At 41.8% G+C, this 21586-nt stretch overlaps 1 protein-coding gene across 5 annotated transcripts in view; it reads right to left on the minus strand.

The window, feature by feature from the left end:
• The window catches only part of LOC107393140 (voltage-dependent R-type calcium channel subunit alpha-1E), a 172629-nt gene that overhangs the window by 141121 nt on the left and 9922 nt on the right, over positions 1–21586 (minus strand). For all 5 annotated transcript variants that reach the window (XM_070554154.1, XM_070554153.1, XM_070554152.1 and 2 more), the window contains exon 2: positions 18929–19494. In XM_070554154.1, coding sequence (XP_070410255.1) covers positions 18929–19461 — 533 coding nt within the window. In that variant the 5' untranslated portion in view covers positions 19462–19494. The remainder of the gene's footprint in view (positions 1–18928; positions 19495–21586) is intronic.

Raw genomic sequence — 21586 nt, forward strand, 5'->3', positions numbered from 1 at the left:
ACTCCCTTCGCTTTCTGAGGTGAACTGGATGTTCTGAACATACAACTCTGGTGTGTTTCTCTTCTTTTTTTTCTTGCACATTAACCTCTAATGTGTGATGCTAACCACATCAGTGAGTTGTAATAAAAAATAAATAAACAAGGGCCAAAAAGGCAATTTAGGAATAGCCGAGGCTGCTAAACCCAATTTGGCTTGAAAGCACCAGTGGCTGAAAAGAAAAACCCTGCTGCACAACAAAGATGCTGTTTTCTCCTGTAAGCTAACGGCATTGAACGGTCAGAGCACAGCACAGTCATCTTTGATATTTAAATCTGAAGCTTTGAATGAGCGAATGGGTAAAAAATTCAAGGTTTGTAGACGATGGAGCACATTCATCCCCTCACAGTGACAGGACTTTCATGTACAGACAGAGACACAGCAGCTGTGGAGACAGAACACATGCACATGCAAACAGACAAGAAAATAATTCTGAACTACTTCTCATTTATGAGTTCAGATTTTCAATGACCACTTCCTCTTTTGTGAGTCTGCTTCCTAATCTGTTGATTGTCTGAAACTGCACAAGCTGCAGGAACAGGGGCCGCAGAACTTGTTCAGTCACTCAGCTGCTCTACAGAGACAGATCTACAGTAGAGTAAGTCTAGTAGTTATCACAAGCTATAACAAGAATATTAATAAGTACAACAACATGAAAACATATATGATATTCCCTTCCAGACACCATGAGGGCTCCGAAACCTGTTGAATGTTTTAAAAAACATCCTAAAACTTAACTTTTTTAAGCAAAAATGATGGTTCTTTCTTTTAAGATTTTTGTAGCTTTGTTTTTAACTTATTTTTTTAATCTTGTTTTTATGCTTGCCTTTTAAAGTCTTCAATGTTTTAATGTGAAGGGCTCTTTAAATAAAATGTATTACTACTACTATAATTATTGTTTATTATTTTGTATTTTTTTGTGAATTTTTTTTATATTCTGACAAAATATGAGAATTAAATTTTTTAAATTGTGTGCCTTTAATGTAATTTTGCACACACACAAACAACATGCATTACAAATTCAACTCTTAGAGAAGTCACTATGATATTTCCAATAGTTGATATAAAAGCTCCTCACTAAATTATCAGTGCATGAGTTTGTATACTATTTCCACTTAAACTCAAAACATGAGCCCTGTGTTTGTGAGTGTGCGTGTGTGTGTGTCTGCGTGTGTGTTGCTGTCATACGATGTTGAATGGGAGGACCAGAGGCCGTATTTCACAGAATTCCCTCAGGAGACGTTGGAGACTTCAGGAAAGCAGGGCGAGCATCTGCAGAGATGCAGTGTGGTGCATTTTAAAGCTTTTTTGCTGAAATAATGAGGGCTGAAAAACGGGGACACCAACCTGATCACCTGTGGGGAAGGAAACCACAAGTCCCCTGATCATCTTGTGCTTTCTTTCTAAATAATTTAACAAAAAACAAAACAAAACCTGTTTATTAATTTTATTTTTTTGAAGGATCCTTATGAAACTTGTAGTTATGGATTTTTCTCAGAGGCTTCTTGTGACGTCTTTTCATTTACTGACTGTCCCCCGATGTTGTTAAGAGATTATCTGTCCCAACAGCAGAACACGTCTGACATTCATGCTTCCTCAGACTGAACACTTTGGATATCTTTGTTTTTATCTCAGACCATCTTCAAATGACTTCTTGTCTTATCAAGAATATATCTACAGCACCAGTGAGCATCTTGGTTTTTCCTGATGATTAGAACTTTTTTCAGTATCTACAGGAAAAAAGGCAGAGAGAAAGTTGGATGGTGTAATGAAGATCTTAAACTAAAACTGAATCAAGATGATAAAAAATGTGCATCTTAACGAACACGTCAGGTACTTTTTCGGAATAGAATAACTTGCACAGTCCAGGTGTTGTTTTGTAGAGGAAGTATATCTCATCCACTACGGCAACAATAAAATAACCTTCTGTTCGTCACAAAATTAGAAAATTACTTTATTTTTTTTCAAGAAACATTTATAATTTCTAATATTTCACTGCTTTTAATCACCCAAAAGCATGGGTCTACAACCTGCAGCTCTGGGGCCCACATGTGGCTCTCCAGTTCCTCTGCAGTGGATCATTGTGGATTAAATTGCAGCATACTTTGACAGAATAAAAATTATGTCTGTGGGCGTCTCTTGGCACTGATCAGTGACATTACTTACTGCTGAAGCAGAGGCGGTATGCTGGCATCTTAGCAAAGTCCTGACAGGGCTGATTTTGTAAGGCCAGCTGAGAGGTCTGAGACGTTGTATCTCCTGGTCACTTTAGACTTTCCCAGTGGAATTCCTACAGTGGACACACGGCTGGTTTTGTTTAATCTGACAGCTGATTAGGATATAAGTTCATCTATCCTTTGCTATTTCATAGTGGGACCTTTTGCAATTTCTGATAAATGTAAACAATTATTCATATAAACTTGCATAGTTATATTTTAAAAGTGTGGCTCACTCGTTTAATAAACACATTTCCAGCGGTCTCTAGTAGCAAAGAATGAGTTGCAAGTCATTCTCAAGGGAATAAGAGCTCACATGGGCTTGTTTCAGGATCTAGCAGAATGCCACATCAGAGGAGAGTGGCAGGATTTGGAGTATTTTTTGCTGATATTTGGGCATCTCACCTCTGATTGGAAAACAGCACCGCAACTCTACCACTGACCAGGGGTGGACTGGCCTATCTGGCATTCTGGCAGTGTCCCGGTGGGCCACTCAGCCAAGTGGGCTTCTTGCTCAGCTTGGGCCGACACTACACCACAGTTGGTGATCTGCAGAACATTAGCTACATGGTAACCCGAAGCTAACAGAGTTTTTCCAGGCGTTTTTAGCATGAAAAACGTGGTAGACATAGGCGTCATTTTAACCGGGGACGCCGGGGACATGTCCCCAGCAAAATTTGTGATTGGCAGCTGTGTCCCCCCCACTTTCAAAAACGCCTGCTGATGAGGATTTTTGTTTTACCAGCTCAGATCTTATACCAGGGGTCGGCAACCTATTCCCATCAAAGAGCCATTATTACCCGTTTCCCACAGTAATTCTGGACGGACCTTAATAAGCAGTGACTTAAGTGAAGCAGGCAGGTCGCGCTAGAAAATTTAGTTTAAAAAGATGTCATAAATGTGTTCCCCCGTCATTTTTATTTATAAAATATGAAGTAAAAACTCACAATTTAATTTTCATTCATTTGTCATTAATATTTAGTCTACAACCGTGCGTTAAGTGGACCATCTTCCAGTAAACGCAAAACATCCAGTCCACCTCTCCAAATGCGTAAAATGTGCATCAGCCGCTAGTTAGGCGCACCGCGCGCACCGTCAGCTGATCAGCCCAGACAAGAGCAGAGCAAATAGAGAAAGAATAGAGGATAATTGTGTCTGGATGTGGATGGAGATTACATTTTACAGCAGCCTGATCATCATTTAAATACGTAAACCATCACCTGTCTTCTAGTCCACGCTATCAGCATTATTTTAATTGGTGTGTGTGTGTGTGTGTGTGTGTGTGTGTGTGTGTGTGTGTGTGTGTGTGTGTGTGTGTGTGTGTGTGTGTGTGTGTGTGTGTGTGTGTGTGTTTTCCACTTCAAACACTGGTCTAACCAACAAGACCAGCGTGTCCAGTAACACATTAATGTTACAATTAAACAGTTTCACTTCATGTAGGCTAGGAACATTCCACCTGCCGTGGCCCGACCGCTTCTGCTCCACATAAACTTTGTGCGTGATCAAATGTCTCTACGCGTCATGCATCTCCATATTAGAGACGGGAACAAGCGCTGTTCAGCCAAAGTTTCATAATTTCATAAAAAGAACATTTTTTCAAGTGACACATCCCTCAGAGAGACCGGGTTTCCAGAACGCTTCAGTGGGAGGAAATCTTATCGCATTTATCCGTCAATATGTGGCAAGGCGGAAGAACGAGGGCCCGGGCGGGAATCGATCCCCAGACTCCCGGGTGAGAGTCATACGCTCTAACCAGTCAGCCAAAGGTACAACCCCTTGGCCAAGTAGCCAGGGCGCATTATCTATTGGGACACTGTGACAGGACACTCACACTGCCACACCTGATTATGAAACTTTGGCTGAATAGTGCTTGTTCCTGTCTCCAATGTGGCGACGCATCCAGGAACCTGTCTGAGGAGAAGCCCAGAATCTGACATCCTCCAGCTCAGAATGCGCCGATATGATTACGCACAAGCGTGACGCGTCAACCCGGTCTCACAGTAAGACCGGGTTGGACCTGTTCAGGTTTACGCAGACAATCTTTACATTTAGAATTGGCATACAGATGTAAAATTAATGCAGTAAAATATAAAGCTTTTTATTTAAACAGCCATTCATTATTTTACAAGCACAGAGAGCGCATCAGATGGATGGAAGAGCCGCATGCGGCTACAGAGCCGCCGACCCCTTTGCTAGCCTACTTTATTGTCCCCAGCAATTTTTAAACCCCACTCAAGTGTATGGTTATTGTCCCCAGCAATTCTGAAAACAAAATGACACCCTTGGTGGTAGAGCAATGACGTAGGAATTGTTTTACCGCGTTAGCATGTAGATAATGTCCCGCTGATCTTCGCCTGTGGAGAATGAGTTGATCTGGAAGGCCAGGGCTCCCGGTCACAGCGGTCTGGCCCTGCTTGTAATTTAACAGTCCCAGTCCATATTAGATCTCATATTCAGCCTAGAGACGAGTCCGCGGGCGGCAACACCCCCCACCCCCACCGCTCTCCCAATGGGGAGGGCAGACTGAGGGCCGACGATTCGTAAAAATGCCAGGGCCGAATTTTGGTCCCAGTCCACCCCTGCCACTGACTGTTTGCTTTGCAATGTTGATGTTTTATCTCCACAAATGACTCAAGCGTCAATGAGTTCTGGTGTATGGTAGAGTTGCTAATGCTAATGGTTAACTTTTACTAGCCAAGACGTGCTCTGCTGACAACTGCAACCTTTCCCGTCATGAGTCAAGATGGATGAGTCCATGAATGTTAAGCGACAGTGTGACGTCATGGTCTTAGGTGAGTGGCCTCCGCCTAACTGCATGTGAGTGCTTAATTGCAGGTGAGCGGTGCCGTGGAGCAGGCAGCTGCTGTTGATCATCCCATCAACCGGCCTGGATATAAAGGAAGGAGTGAGACAACAGCACCTCGCCGAGGTAAAAAAACTCCACAAGGCGTACTCAGCTGCTCTAAAACAAAGAACGGTGAGCTAAAACACAAACTGTGGGGAGCTTCCAGTTTCGGGTGAACATCCTGATCTGAGCCGAGACCCTGGCTGGTCTTCTGCGCATGATTTGATCACAAACCTTTGCACCCATAGGCTGTCCTATTCTTTGTATTGGAGGGGGATCCAGCGTGCAAGCACCAGATAGGTGGTAAAGGAACAGGAAATACATCACAAGATGATTCGGTCATGGTAAAAGTGTGAGAGAACATTTTAATACAGATTGTACACAGCACGCTCTCTGTCCAGGGTGTACCCCGCCTGATTGCCCATTGACCACTGGAGATAGACACCAGCCCCCCGCGACTCTACGTGGACTAAGCAGGTTCAGACAGTGGATGGATAGATGGATTGTACTCAGCACTTTGACTCTGTATGATGTGTAGATCATTGAGTTAAATTTTCATGTTTGTTTTAAATATTTTGTGATTTCTATCATCTTCTTCTCCTTCTTCATCCCATGAGACTAGTTGGGGTGGCGCCCTAGCGCCCTGGATGAGCCACCACTGCCGATTACAATCAGAAATAATCATTAAAAAATAGTTTCCAGTGTTCCACACCTTCAAAAAATTATAAAAGGTTTGAACATCACATTTTCCCTTTTATTCTTCTTTAAAAGTTTGAAATTTTCCATAATTTTAACCAATAAATGCCAATAGATATAAATAAGTTTTCATAGTTCCTGAATTTTAACTGGAAGATCGTTTTGGTGGTTATCTTTGTTTTAAACTTCAACAATGTTTTGTGGCTCTGGATTAATTTTATTTAGAAGAAATGTGTAAAGTTTGCAGACCCCTGCCCTGCAGTAATATTAAGAAATCAGCATCTCCTGCCAGATCACGCATCTTTGGATCTTATGATCGCTGTCCATGTCATTGATGGTCATCAGCAGCGTCAGCTGCTTGACATCCGAACACGAGGAGACAGAAGAGACCGAAAAGCATTTTGCCCCTTTGGCCCAGCCCACACGGAAAGGTCTTGTCATAAAACAAACACACCAATGTGAATGAGACAAAATCAACGCTCTGGAGTGTGAGAGAGGAAACATTTCAAAACAACCTTCACCACTCCATCTCAATGACGCCGCCCTCTCCGTTCTGTTTTTAGTGTGTGACAGACACACGGTTTGTGGAGAGGAAAAGGGCTTTTCAGCATGTCATCATTAATAATTCAATTGTGACAAACAGCTCTGACATTTATATGGCACTGGGGTGTCTGTCTGACACTGACAGAGAGGCAATAATGAAGGAGAAGGAGAACAAAACAGGAAGCCACGTCTTCTCTCTCTTAGCTCTCTGCCATGGCAATTAGAAAGGTTCAGACTTAAAAGTGTTGAATCTGGGCTGTTAAAACACTGATGGGGAAGCTGTGATGACCTTTACATCACCCACCGTTCTCCAATTCAGACTGAAGCTACTCACAATGGTTCCAGCAACAAGAATGGGTCGGGTCCTTTCAGCTGAAGTGAAACTGGTCTCAGTGAGCAAACAGGTTCCCATGACATTTAGATTTTAAGCTTCCCGCTATACTCAGCATTGCTTTTTAGGGGACGAATGTAAATCTACAGACTAACATGCTTTTTTAAATGCTTGTCTTCCTTCGCCGGGATAAATGGAAGAATGTTGCTGTGATTTTATTCTGCCGTTGCTCAGATTTTCTATAAACAACCTTTTGACCTTTAACTTTGAAAGCTGTGTTAATGTTTCATGGGGTGCATTACAAAAAGTTTTTGAGTCAGTTTTAGCCTTTACGTAACAGCCCTAGTGAAAAGTAAAGGTGATTTTGAAGACACACTTTATCACGAACGCCACTCGCTCAAGGCTTTTTAAATTAAATATATCAAGCGTTTTAAGCCACTATCTGAATGGATATTTACAGTCAGTTTTATTTTCATGGTCAGCCTAAATTCAGTGAAAATATCTTCACTTCTTTATCTTGATATACGTGTCATATTTTAAGCTATTTGGTTTCCCTCTTTGGTCTGAATTTGTGTGGTACTTTTATTTGTTTGGTACATTTTCATTTTGAGATCACACGGTTAGCTTTTATTTCAGTTATTCTGTTTATCCAGCTTTAAAGTGACAATGTGCATTTTTACCTTTAAGCTCTGGAAACATCCATTGAAATATTGTTGAAAATTAATGAAATGATGTCAAGTCAGCAAAAAATATTGGCAGCTTTGTAACATATAACCATAAAAATCGGGTCTAAAGTACATAGGACACAGGTCTAGTGTCTTTGGGGGACACCATGTTTCCTTCTGGTTGGCTCGGGGTCCTGCACCTGTCGATGACATCACACTAGATGATTGGCTGGACGTTCGACTTATGAAAGTCATATTACCACATTCAAAAATATTTAGCTAATAAGAGACATGAATTTATTAACAAAACTGCTTAACTCTTTCCAAAACCGATGTGAAAGAACAGCATCAAAAAAGTGATGCAATATATTTTGGCTGAGTGGTATTGCCGTAGTCTGATGACATCATCAGCAGGTGCAGGACCCCGAGCAGATCTGGCAACTACAGCGCCAGAAAACTAGCATCAGCATTGCATTCTCTCGATGGACTTACCTGAAGGAACGTCAAAGTCTGAGGAGTCAGGCCGAGGTCGCAAGCCTTCTGCTCCACAGGTAACAACATTTACTATATTTTTTTCAAACTAGCGACAGTCACGGCGATATGGTGTAAAATTACCCTGAAATGCACTGCCCTCTAGCACCAGGAAACTACACACTGCTGCATTAATTAGGAAATATTGCGTAAAACTCACCTTTTTGCAATATTTTTGCTGATATGTGAAGCTCTACTGCCTTTAGAAACTCTTCAAATGTGCAAAAATCTGCCCATTCATTTTTTTTCTGAGTTTGGTTTCAGGATTTATGTGCCCAAAACAAGTTATGTGCAATTTCAAATGGGTAAGTTAGCATTGAATATTCAGATTTATCTTTTGGATTTACTTTAGATTTCTCTACTTCCTTGCTGTGCCATTGCTCAGAAAATGTGTTTTATAAAATAAACTCATTTGCTGACTAAAATCAGCCTTTATGTGAGGTTGCGCCTAAACCCCACTGAATGGACCACTGAGCATCTTTGGCAAGTTTTTTGTTTTTCTTCAGTCACCAAATCAACCGTTTGACTAAATCAGTATTTTTACCTCATTGAAGAGGACAATGAGGTGATTTTTCATCCTGTTCGTGGCTTTTATCACTGCAGTCACAGGGTGCTACCTGGATAAGGATGGATCATGGATGGTTTTGGAAAGTGGGATGAAGCTGAATCACTGGGGTAAAAGGCTCCCAAAAACATTCAAAACAAGAACGCTCTTCTGTCAGTTGACCACATTAAGCATACAACCACAATCATCCGTTAATGCCAGAATAAGAACACAAATCTGTGAATTCATAACAGCCTCAACTCAAGTGCTTCACAGAGACTTTAACTCCAGTATAAACCGAGGAATCCCCTTGTTCTGTCTGCTGGGGGACAAATAATGAGGCCTGTTCTCAGTGTGCAAAAGCACCACACTGTATCTGCACTAAACAGATGACTCTGAGCCGTGAAGTTGGCTGTACACTTTGTGGATGGACAGACCCAGTGGGTTTGCTCCCACCAGGCTGTGATCACAAGAAACAAGGATCACACGGTTCATTCAGACCCACAAAGACCGCTGTCAAAAATGGCACCAAACATGGGTGAAGCACAGATCCACACAACCACAGATAACACACACACATTTATGATGTTCTGGTGTCTTCATCTTTCATCTGCAAGTTCAGAAAGCTACAAGATTTGCAGAAAATGTCACACAGCTTACACAGATTGTTGCTCTGACATCCCTCGACAGGATTTCTTTAATCTGTGTGTTGAGGCTCTGAGACAAAATACAGCATGTTGGGTCACAAACAAGCATAACTGAGAGCTCAACCCTCCAAACTGCCACGTCGATGTCCAACAGAAAACTACAAGCACAGGTTTGCTGTGTAGTGTTGTGGTTTATGCTCTTTTTATGAAAGAGGAACCATTCTACATGTTAATTTGTGATATTAATTTTATTAAATTAATAACCAAATTGTATAGTTTTAAGAAGACTCAAAGGTTGTTTTCATCGATAAACTGTCGATAATATCCGTGGGTCTGTGTTTCAGTTCAATGAAGAAACAAGTTTGGCAATTAAAAGTTTTAATTCTTCAAATTAAACTAATGATTTTGAAATTGACAAACAGGAAATAACGATCAACATTGGCAACTTTGTGGGACAATCTTTAACAGTTGATATGCTGTTCTTGCTCAAATAGACCTTGTGTTGGAGGTGCTGAAGGTTGAGAGTGATATGATGTGATTATGGATGCGTGTGTGCAAAGTGTAGTGAGAATTGAACATGAGGTGAGATGAATGCGTGTGTGCATCTGATTTTGCTTCAGGAAGAAACAGGTGTCTGAGTGAAAAGTGATGGTTTGAATAAACTTAGGTTTAGTTGGAAAAGATGCATCAAAACGCTATCTGTCGTGTTCTGCCTCACCGAAAATCGGACCCCCTGTTGGACCCGGGACGTCACCTTAGGATGATGTTTCATCCAGGGCACCTTGGCTGGCAAAGAAGACAAAGATGCGCCGCGAACCGGTCCAGAGTTGCCCTCGGTACACGTTGATGGTAAAGCGTTTTGTCGATGCGCTTTCTTAAGTTAATTCACTCAGAAATCAAAGACTCTGTATGAGTCTGCGTTAGAAGTTGCAATTCAGCTATTCTGTCTGGCTGACAGGAACAGCGTGAGGGGGGAAGAAACGAGCCAACCGGCTCTGTCCCCCCTTCGGTTTCGTCAGGTCCTCTCTCTTTCGTTGTCAAGCACGAACTGAAATCATAAGACTGAAACTTACCAAAAACCTTTCTCTTCTCAAAGCAAACGTGTGCGTCAGCAAATGTGTTTTGGAGTTTACTGTGAGAATCTGTGTGTGGGTGTGTTTGAGTGTGTGTGTGCTTGAGTGTGTGTGTGTGTAGGTCGGTAACAAACATCCTCAAACATTATCTAATTAAGTATGGATTCATTAATCCATTATAATTACCCAAAGCATAAGAATCATTCATTTGATTAAACACATTTATAATGAGCAAAATGATAATGATTATTCTTTAACATTAAAATCAAGAAAGGAAGTTTTAAGACTTGTTATGTTATGACTACTTGTCCATGAGAACTCCTTCTTCTGGTACTGCAGGTGTTCAGATGTTATGGTTTCCAGCAGACTCTTGCAGACTTCATGTCTGCAAAGGTCTCAATCTGTGGGTGAAAGTTCTCAGCGACCCAGCTCTTTGACCCAGCCGAGTCAAATGACCTTTTGTGACAGAAAACCCATATTTCCTCACATTACAGCTGTAATCCTGGCTTTGACTGGTTAGTTTCTGCTGTTTCCTCTGTGATGTTAATGTTTTCTCAGGACTGAGACCATTTTTTATTGGAGTCTCATTAGTTCCAGCTCACATCAAATTTCTGCAGAAAATGGAACATCAGTTTTGAGACATTTAAAAAGCAGCTTAAACTATCAATTTATGATCTTTGTTATGCATGTTTAGTTTTGTGAGCATCAGGGAGAAACTAAGAAACTACCAGTTACTTATATCTGTAGTCTTCTTTCTCAACTAACGACATTTTAGAAAACAGTCTAATTAATTCCAACAGGATTAGTTGTGTGCTGCTTTTGGATTGTGGAGCTGCCGTTATCTGGTTCAGTCTCGTTTCTCCTGAATCCCTTTGGTTCAAGGAAAAGCTGAGGAGATATTCAAAGAGCCCTCAGTCTGAAGAGCTCTTCACAGCTGATAAGAATACACACACACACACACACACACACACACACACACACACACACACACACACACACACACACACTAATGCAAGGTGAAACATCCATGAACCCAGAGGGATGAAAATCTTTGCAAATCAAGAAATGAATTCAAAATGCCACCTCGAGCAGACTGAGAGTGTACACATTTTTAATCTGCATTACAAAAGATGATTATTGGTCATTTCCATAACACATAAGCACTGTCACCTGGAAACTGGTCCAGGACAGCCTCACGTCTCTACTCTCCTTGACTCTCTCTGTCTGGATTTCTCAGTTCAGCTTAATGACTCATGAAAGTAACGTATGCTGCCAGCACTTTAACGGCACTAACTGCCTCCAGTCTACTCCCACACAACCAGCAGCTTTTCTTTTGCTGTTGCTTTTATTTTATTTTTTAGTGAGACCATTTTGGAAATTAAACTTATCTCCTTGCTTCCACCTGACAGGATGCAGACATTCTGCCTTTGGAAGTCACAGAGAACTGGATATGAAAAATAGCAGCAAAAAAGCATGTTCAGCAATGAAGTCAGCATTAAATAATAAGTTTTTTAAACAGTCAAATCCTCGTGCATTATGTGTCCTGTTCAAATAACTGTTCCCCCATCACTCCTGCATGTCTCTGGTATCTCTTGCATTTCAGTGAAAATCCTTAATTCTTAAATACATTTTAAAAGCAACAAGACTCATTTGATTGTTTCAGAAGAAATTTGTCTTTTGATGTAAGATTTTCTTTTCCATTTCAAACAGAAAGAAAGGAGTTCCAACCGTCAGGGGTTAAAAAATGTGAGCTCCTAACGCACAAATATGAAAGTTTTCTATTCTAACTGATTCTATTCTGATGTAAATCAAGACATAAGAGAAGTAAAAACACTGGCTGAGCAGGGCGTCAAGCGGGACAAAAAGCAGGTCACATCAACGCTAAAGGTCCTGAAAAAGAAATTTCATCAGTGTGACGTGTCTTCCGTCTGATGCTGAATGCGTGACCCTGTACGTCACATGCGGGGGGGCCACCCAGCGACCTCCCTTTATCCCGTCTTGGTTTGAGAGGTGCCTGATGGCAGTTTATTCTAGCTTCAGCTTTGCTACTATAAATGCCAAAATCCTCCCCAGGAAGCCGCGGCAAATCCCGTTTTGCAAACGCTATGATCCTATAAAAACAGCTATGACTTGGACATGTCTTTAAAACCACAACGAGAAGAACCGCTAGAAGCCTTTCTTCTAAAGAAAGATGTTTGCACCATTGCCAGATAACATCTTTGACTACAGCTAAAAAAAAACGACAATGTTGCACCTTTTTTCTGATTGGTCATTTTTGAGCTGGCTAGTCCCGCCCCCCATGGTACTCTCTGCCTCTAATTATCCAGACTCATCTGTGTAGAACAGACAGAGTGAGTATGGCAGGCCAGGCTAACTTAACCCACCTTGCCTGCTGGTGGTGGGCAGAGGGACCGGTGGTGCTTGTGTATGGTGGGGCCACACGTCTGTCAGTGCGCCCCAGGGCAGCTGTGGCTACATGGTAGCTCATGACCACCAGCATGTGAAGGTTTGGGTGAACAATTGATATACTTGTGAAGGGCCTCTGGAGAATCCTTAGGAGGCGCTATACAAATGCAAGCCATTTACCATTTATTTCAAATATATGAGAAAATAAATTATTTAGAGAAGTCAGATTATTTCACTTATGGACTAAACTTTAAAAATATTATAACCTCTAATGATATTTTGCAACTGAATGCAAAGGCTAAAAACATAAAGGAATAATAATCTAAAAACCAGTAGGAAGCTGAAACTATCTGACCTATTAGGATGGCTACACCACATTAAAGGCACATCCCAAAGATCAAACATTGTTTTGATGCTCCTGTGAGTCTGTAACCAGGGTTTCTCACTAGTCAAAATGCCAGATACATTCAGTGTAATTACAGCCATTAGGGCCACACTGTAAACACAGCTATTGTAGAAAGTGTTTTTGGAAAGCTGCAGATATTTAGATCCCTGCGTGTTAAATGCCACAAACGTACACAAACATGCATCTACAAATGCCAACAAAAACAAGATTCATCAACAGCTAGAAGTGGAAATGTACACGCTGGATGCTCAAATAGTTCATATGCAAAGACTAAACTACTTTAAGGCTTTTAGTCTGAGAGCTGGATAACATCCTGAAGTAGTCTCACCTGAGATCAGTGTAAAGGAACCCCAGACTTATACTGGTGAGAATAAAACACTCAAAATAAATCAGCATCAATCAGTGGAAACTAGATGTGAAAATAAACTTCAGAGTGACAAACACGTAAAAGAAAATCACTAAATCACTAAAGGGCAAAAAATCCATCCACCCAGGGAATGAGAGTCTCCAAAACATATTTGCTACTCTGGTGTTTATCTCGCAGACAACACCGACAGGTCGCCCCAGGTGTGTGATAGAGGTCTGACGATCTTAAGGCCTGATTGGAAAAGGATTCCCCCTGGGTGTCAAAAAGTAGTCAGTGCATTTAATGAGATGCTTTTTAGATGTCTAATCTGATGATGACTCTTAAAAAATGACAGGAAATCATTTAGGCTTTTAAACTGCCTTATAAGAGTCATTAGTTTCAAAATAAAGGCAGAATTAGATTTCCCGGCAACCTGGACATTTATTTTTAGAATCTTGTCACAGACAAAGATAAAATCCACTTTTAACTTGATAATGTTGAGAACTGGTCATCATGATTCCATTGATTTAGTTTTGAGTGTTTTTTCCAATTGTTTTCTTTGTGTTTATTTTTGTATAATTGTGTGGGTTTTTTTTTTTTTTACTTTTTCATTTTGTCTTTAACCCTCTGGAGGCAGGCGTTGCAGATTTGCAACATTAAAACCTACCTACCTGGTTACTCCACATACGTATTTCATGAGCACTTCTTTAACTCAGAAGTACTGTCATGGTCTGCGTCCTGCTTCCCTCTCATGTGTTCTCCAGCCCCCATCTGGGTTCCCCTTATGTGTCTCCTTGTGTTCCCCAACCCCTCCAGGTGTCCCTCTAGGATCCCCCTCATGTGCACCCAAGCTTCCTGTGCCCCTCTTTGTCCCAAGCTCCCTCCCGGTCTACCTCAGGTCTCCCCTAGTCACCCCTCTGTAGTTTTTCTGCTTGGTTTTCCCTTCCTATTTAGTTAATTGATTTCACCAGTCTCCCCTCAGTTCTCTCTCCACACGCACCTGCTCCTCGTCTCCCAATCACCCTGCGTGTCAATGTTTTCTCAGTCCATTGATGTTTGTCAGCGTTGTTTTGTCGTACCCCCCCCCCCCCCCCCCCCACCCCCCCACCCACCCACTAGGTCTTTGCTCATAAGTGAGCTTTTGGTTTTGTCTTTCGTTTTAGACATTAGGTTTGGCTTCCTGCCTTTTTGGATTTTTGTTCCCATCCTAATAAAAGGATTTTACTTTTACAAATTACTCCTGCCTCATGTCATCTGGTTCTTCTGCATCTGGGTCCTAACCTCCCCCTACTCTCAACGTGACAAGTACCCCTGAAAGACTTAGTTGTTCGTCCTTTTATCAAAAATTATTTTGAACCTGAGAGGGTTAAAAAGGTTTTCTTCTTTCTCTCTCAGTTTTTCCCTTCAGAAAAGAAACCCTGTTGGTAATTTACATGTTTGTTTAGCTTAGGTTTTACGCCGGATGCGCTTCTTTACACAACCCATTTACACATTTATCCAGCCTCGGGAACAGCATGAGGAATTATTGTTTGGTGACCTCTTATGGTTGCATTTTTGCCTTTGAGTAGGAAAGTTGATTAAAACAGTTCACAATTGATAGTTACAAATTGCAGTTCACATCTATGCAAAAGTGAGCTGCACAAAAAAATAAGATCTATTTGCTTTACATAGTTCTCTGTTGAATAAGCTAAATCAGAGGCAAGAGTTGTCTCAGATGTAACCTCTCGTTTTTAATCCTCCTGTCAGGTAGCGGAGGTTTGCTGCTAAGTGGCTGTGAGAGGTGGACGTGTACGATTTTAATGCTTTCTGACTTACTGTGGTCATCGTCCTCTCAGCAGCTGAAGTCTCCATCCGACATGACGTGTTGTAGTAATTCTATTAGGCAGGCCAGAGAGCAGTTATCTAGCCCATGGCCAAGCATTTCTACAGGCCTGATGATCCACTAATCGCCCACTTACACACAACTGTCGCAGGAACTGAAATATCAAATGCAAATTCAAGCAGGAAAAGTTCTCATTCATGCTTGTTCTCCTCAACCCTCCCCTGCTCCTAAAGTACGTCATCTGCTCTCCATCTAACATCGACCAACCCACTCTTTCTGCAGAATCATCCCCCACAAACTCATTGTCCCTTTTTGGCAAAGCTCAGGATAAGAAGTGGTATCCTGGTACCTGTGGTGTAAAAGGTTCAAAGGGGGGAGCGCACAGAGGGTGCCATCATGGTTAGAGGTAAGGCTCTGGTTTCAGCAGGAAAAAACCCAAGGGGGGGCATCACAGCTATCATCAGCTACAGATTCCACCTCACCACAGGACAGGAAGGCTGTACACACACACACACACGCGCACACACACACACACACACACACACACACACACACACACACACACACACACACACACACACACACACTCGCTAAACTGTAAATGTGCCAGTGGGTGGATTTTACCAATGCTGGCCTAAAATTCAACAACCAAGTATGTGGAGAAGTCAAATTCTGTTTCTTTTCCATTTACACCATTCATCTAAGATTTTGCGCCTTTTTTTAAAATCAAAATCATATATGGAAACAGCAATTAATGTATTTTAAAACTCTAGACTGGATTACTATAATTTGTTTTATGCTGAATCAGCCAAACCCTAATCCTTAAAGAGCAAGTCAACCCAAATCAACTTTTTTTGCTGATAAACTATATAGATGAGTTTCTAATAGTGCTGTAGACATGTGTAGTCAATAATTTGGCGCTTTAGTGCATCTTAGTTAAAATTTAAATATTCAGCCTAAAACTGTCAGTGTTGCGCCATCTTCAGGTAAAAACTCTGCACTACATTTGAATTTAAATCTGCAACCGCTGTTGGCTAAGAGGTACACTATTACATTAGCTGGTACATTATGACGTCACAATGTTGTTGTGAGCCTGTTTGTGTGTGTTTTTTAGCGGCTCTGCCCTCTTGGTCTGCCAGGCAACAGCATTTGTTGCCTTTTTTAAACATGAAGTGGGAGTGAAGTAAGTTTCTTGTAGAGGTGACTTGCTCTTTAAAGACTTCAGACAGTCCCAAAATCTGCAGTTAGATTTTTGACAGGAACATAAAAGCAAACACATTACTCCAGTTTAAACCTCACTTCACTGGCTTTTTTTTTATCTCTTCAAATTCTTAACCTTTAATGTGTTTTATGTCCTTTAGTCCAAACTTTTCAGCTTCAGACCCACAAAAAAGCAACTGCCAAGACATGCGACTTCAGATATCTCAGATTTGACTAAATAAATCTTTATTATCATCCTCTGCAATGTAACAGCACGTTGTGCATCCCTGTGGTTTGTGTGAAGGTGTTTTTTTTATAAGATGATGATGATTTTGTTATACTTTGATCAAACCAGACAGTTTTAACATAACCTTTCACATTAAAGAGACAGATCAGATTTAGTAGTAGTTGAGTATTCATTGCCTGCAGAAAACTGCCAGAGTGACCTCAGATGCTAGAAAAAGAGAGAAATGTTCATGGGTGAGTGGGGCACACAACTAGTCAGACGATATTTGAGAGTAAATGTCCTCTATCCAAAGTTACTTATAATTTCATCTTTTCGGCATCATATGATTATTTGCACCAGTCCATGATTATTTTGTTAAATGTGTAAAAGACACCAGGTTGCAAAACTCCGATCAGAACTACTTCAGCACACATGATCTAAACCTGTCAGCGATTTACAGGCGTCTGTAGACTTTCGGGACACATTGAACCATAAAGGTTGGAATATAAATCATCACTGGCTCTGTTTCAAAGCTAAAATGTAAACTTTCCCATGTAAATTAATAAGTTACAATCAAACCAGATAGGTTCGTATAAAAGTCTTTTCAGGAGCAACTCGCTAAATGACAGATTATCATCCTCCTCTGTTTCTCCTTCCCACCAGGTTAAGAGTCTGGGCGTCATCCTTGACAGCACTCCTTCATTTCAATCCAACATCAATAACATCTTTCACCTGCGTAACCTAAATCACCTTCGCCCCTCTCTCACCCCCACTCTACTTCCATACTTGTCACCTCAAGAAGTGACTTCTGTAATTCACTCCTGTTTGGTCTACCAAAAAGTCCCTCCATAAGCTCCAGTTGGTCCATAACTCTGCTACACGTATCATTTATAAAAACCCAATCAGTCACCATATAAGCCCTGTCCTCCATCATCTCTGGCTTCCAGTAAAACAACAAGTTGTATTCAAAATCCTTCTTCTCACCTTTACAGCCATCAATCACCTTTCCCCCATAACTGTCTGACCTCATTTGCATTGTCTCTCTCATCCGTTCCCTCAGATCATCATCCTCTATTAACCTCTCTGTTCCATTTTTCCATCTCAGCACTATGGGAATCCCAAGTCTCCCCCCTTTCCAGTTGGCTCATGGTTCCCCGGAAGAACGGAAAAATGAATGCACGTCAATGGGGCTAAAATTCTAATCCACTTTGCCTTAGGCCCTGGATCGCATATATGTTGTACTGCAATTTAAATTAAAATTAATGATGGGTGTTTTGACCATGTCTGTTATGTACTTTAAGATTTATCAGCTTGTAAAATTATGGCGTCACCACAGAGTCTCCTCTCCTCTAGCGTAGCTGCTACTTACAAAATGCCAAGATTTATGGTGGTTTATTTTCCTCCTGAAGGAAGGATTTCAAGTTTGCTGAACTTACAGCAATTTTCCCTCAGTTTTTCTCCGTGTCGGGTTTGCTGACGTCACTTTCGTGAAGCACATTTGTAGACCTGGACTTATTTTCACACAAAACCTAAAATAACAGCCAACCAGACAGGCTCAGCCGTCCCTCTCCCCAGCCACTTGGGCCAAATCCCCCGGGGGAATCCCAAGGAATTCCCTGGCCAGCCGAGAAACATAGTCCCTCCAGCGTGTCCTGGGTCTTCCTTTGGGTCTTCTCCCAGTTGAATATGCCCAGAAAACCTCACCATGAAGCTGCTCAGGAGGCAATCTAACTAGATACCCAAGCCACCTCAACTGGCTCCTCAGTGTGGAGGAGCAGCAGATCTACTCCAAGCCCCTCCCGGATGGCTGAGCTTCTCGCCCTATCTCTAAGGGAAACAAGTCATTTTGGTCATTTGTATTCACCATCTCATTCTTTTGGTCACCAAAGCTCGTGAACAGAAGTGAGGATTAGAATCTAGATTGACCGGTAAATAGAGAGCTTTACCTTCCAGCTCAGCTCTCTTTTCACCAAGGCAGACAGATACAACGCAGACACAACACCAATCCGCCTGTCGATCTTGTGCTCCATTTTCCCTCACTCGTGAACAAGACCCTGAGATACTTAAACTCCTCCAAGTGAGGCAGGACCTCGTCCTTGAACCGGGAAGGCATTCTACCCTTTTCCGACTCAAGAAAAGACCCCTTTTGTTGCCATTTATATTCAGATTTACTGGACTATAACAATTATGTATGCATAAAACAAAAATGAACATATTACAGCAAAACTATGAATTAGCTGCACCCGTCAGAATGAAATCTGGTCCCACCTGACAGCTCTGTTTACTCACAGATTATAAGATTTTGTCACTCTGAAGCAACAAGACGGATTACTTTCCCTGAGAAAAACATGTGTGTACTTTCATGTATGTAGAGAATATAAAGTATCATACTTACTCCCACTCTTTGCGTCGCGCCTGCGGTGTGCTGTGTATCTTATGAGCCTGGTGTGCTTTGATAATGTCTCTCTGCTCAATCAAGCCACCTCGTCGTCTCTTGATTACATTAGGGCTGACTGCCAAATCTCCATCCACCCCCAGCATCCCAGCATCAAAAGTCGAAGCCACGTCGAGAGAGAGGCCGAGACGATTAGGGTGCAGGGGCGGAACCTGCCCAGGTGTCATTTGGGAGGGGTAGAAAATGTCAAAGCTGGTGGACAAACTCTGAGGATCCAGTAGGGAGTGAGCCTCAGAGTATAGCCTGGATCCCCCAGCCAGACCTGTCTGGTGCTTCTGCCAGCTCTCACAGTCTGTAGGAGACGGGTGCACAATGTGATGCCTGGGGGTGCTGCTGCCACACATCGTGCCTGTGCTCGAACCCAAACCGGTTCCTTGACACCGAAGCCCTCCTTGAGTTCCAGGTAGCCCCAAAGCATTGTGGTCATCTGTCAGGGACTGAGAGCTGACCGAACATGAGCCCAGTTCCAGCATGGTGGTAAGGCTGCCCGGGATCTCAGCATAGTGCTGCAGGAAAATAAGAGAGGAGATAAAAAATCAGCATCACATGTTAATGATGCACCTTTTTAGCCAAGATCAGACTCTAACAGAAACCTGGATCAGATATATTCTTAAATATCAACACGTACCAGATTTTGAAACAAATTTAGAAACAGTGTCATATATTGCTATTTTACTTTGTTGAGACTCTAAGAAGGTATTTGCAGTGCTGTTGCCTCATTCACCCACACCTCTCCCAGGCACGCATAAACAAACACAGCAGCTTTCCTGAGGACACCTTGGTAATTGGATGGGCCAGGAATCAAACTGCCGAACATCTTATTAGTGGGCAATCTGCTGAAAAACCCGCATCACAGAAGCTATCAGGTCCAGACAGACATACAAATCTTTAAGATGTAAAACTAGTTTTTTTTTTCTCTTTTAATTTTGTTTTGTTCGTGATGAGAAAGCTTAATGAAACTAAAAAGACTTTTTGGATTTAAATGTTGGCTACATGTTTACAGTGTTTTATCACAAATCACATAAGGTCAATATGATTGGCAAGCAAAACATTATGACCAACAGCACAGGAAATAAACAAATCAAATAAATCCTTGGAGCTTACGTTCACATTTGTCCCAATAAAATAATTTAACTAAGCACTAAACAGATTACTGGTAAATGAGTCAAAAAGCTGAAAGTGTTGATATTCTAATGGTGTGTTAGCAGAAAATATCACTGGTCTGCACCTATGAGATAAGCTGTTACAGCCCTTGAAAACAATCATAAAACATCAACAGAGCTGTGTTTAACTGGTTTGAATAAGGCACAAAAATGAAGGACCATTATATTTAAGAACCTAAAACTCACCTTTATGTGAACAATGAAGGTTCTGGTTTCAAAGCAAAAAAGCTCACCAAACATTTAATGTGCTGCAACAGACTGCTTATTACTGCTGCTCCTCTTAAAGCTCATTTTCGTTGGCTGAATGATAGATTTCCACATTTATGGCCCCTTTGAGATGAAAGGCTCCAGATAACGTGTGAGGCAACGATGTCAAGCTGCAAAAATAGGAGGCTGCATTTTGCATGAAGCTGTGAAAATAGCAGGGTGTTGGTGGCTATTGCATTCTTCCATCATCATGGTTTGAGTCATTTATTTTACTGTCAATAAATATAATCAAAGCATGACTGACCAAAAAAAAATGAATTACTCTGATGAAACACTTCCTGGCTGCGCAGTGTGCAGTGGTTAGAGCTGTTGCCTTGCAGCGAGAAGGTCCTGGGTTCGCTTCCCAGCCTGGGATCTTTCTGCATGGAGTTTGCATGTTCTCCCTGTGCATGCGAGGGTTCTCTCCGGGTACTCCGGCTTCCTCCCACAGTTCTGAAACATGACTGTTAGGTTAATTGGTCCGTCTAAATTGTCCTTAGGTGTGAGTGTGTGTGTGCATGGTTATTTGTCCTGTGTGTTTCTGTATTGCCCTGCGATGGACTGGCTGTCTGTCCAGGGTGCACCCCGCCTAATTGCCCGTTGACTGCTGGAGATAGGCACCAGCCCCCCCCCCCCCCCCCCCCCCCCCCCCGCACCTACACCTGCAGAGGTCTTCACTCACCTCCATATGCTCAGGAAATTCATCGACAGACAGCTTTATTTGCTATGCTGTTTGCTAGGATTCAGTTCGGTTTATTTATTTAGCGCCAAATCAAGAGTCATCTCAAAGCACAAAATAAAACATGTCAATTGAGTTTTGTTCGTCATGCCAATTAGTTAAAAGTTTCCTATATAAGGAACCCAGCAGGTTGCATCGAGTCACTGACACCAGCAATCGTCATACTAAGCAAACATGCAGCAACAGTGGAGAGGAAAACTCCCTTTCAACAGGAAGAAACCTCCAGAGGATCCTGGCTCAGTATAAGCAGCCATCCCCCACAACTCACTGGGGATTGAGAAGACAGAGCACACACACACACACACACACACACACACACACACACACACACACACACACACACACCATATATATATATATATATATATATATAAAGTAGAATCTATCATTAATTCAGCAGATGAACTAGTGGTAGTAGTAGAAGTGGTAGTAGAATGAATTCCTATTGAT

This window comes from Nothobranchius furzeri, chromosome 8, assembly GCF_043380555.1.
Source record: "Nothobranchius furzeri strain GRZ-AD chromosome 8, NfurGRZ-RIMD1, whole genome shotgun sequence".
Taxonomy (NCBI): Eukaryota; Metazoa; Chordata; class Actinopteri; order Cyprinodontiformes; family Nothobranchiidae; genus Nothobranchius; species Nothobranchius furzeri.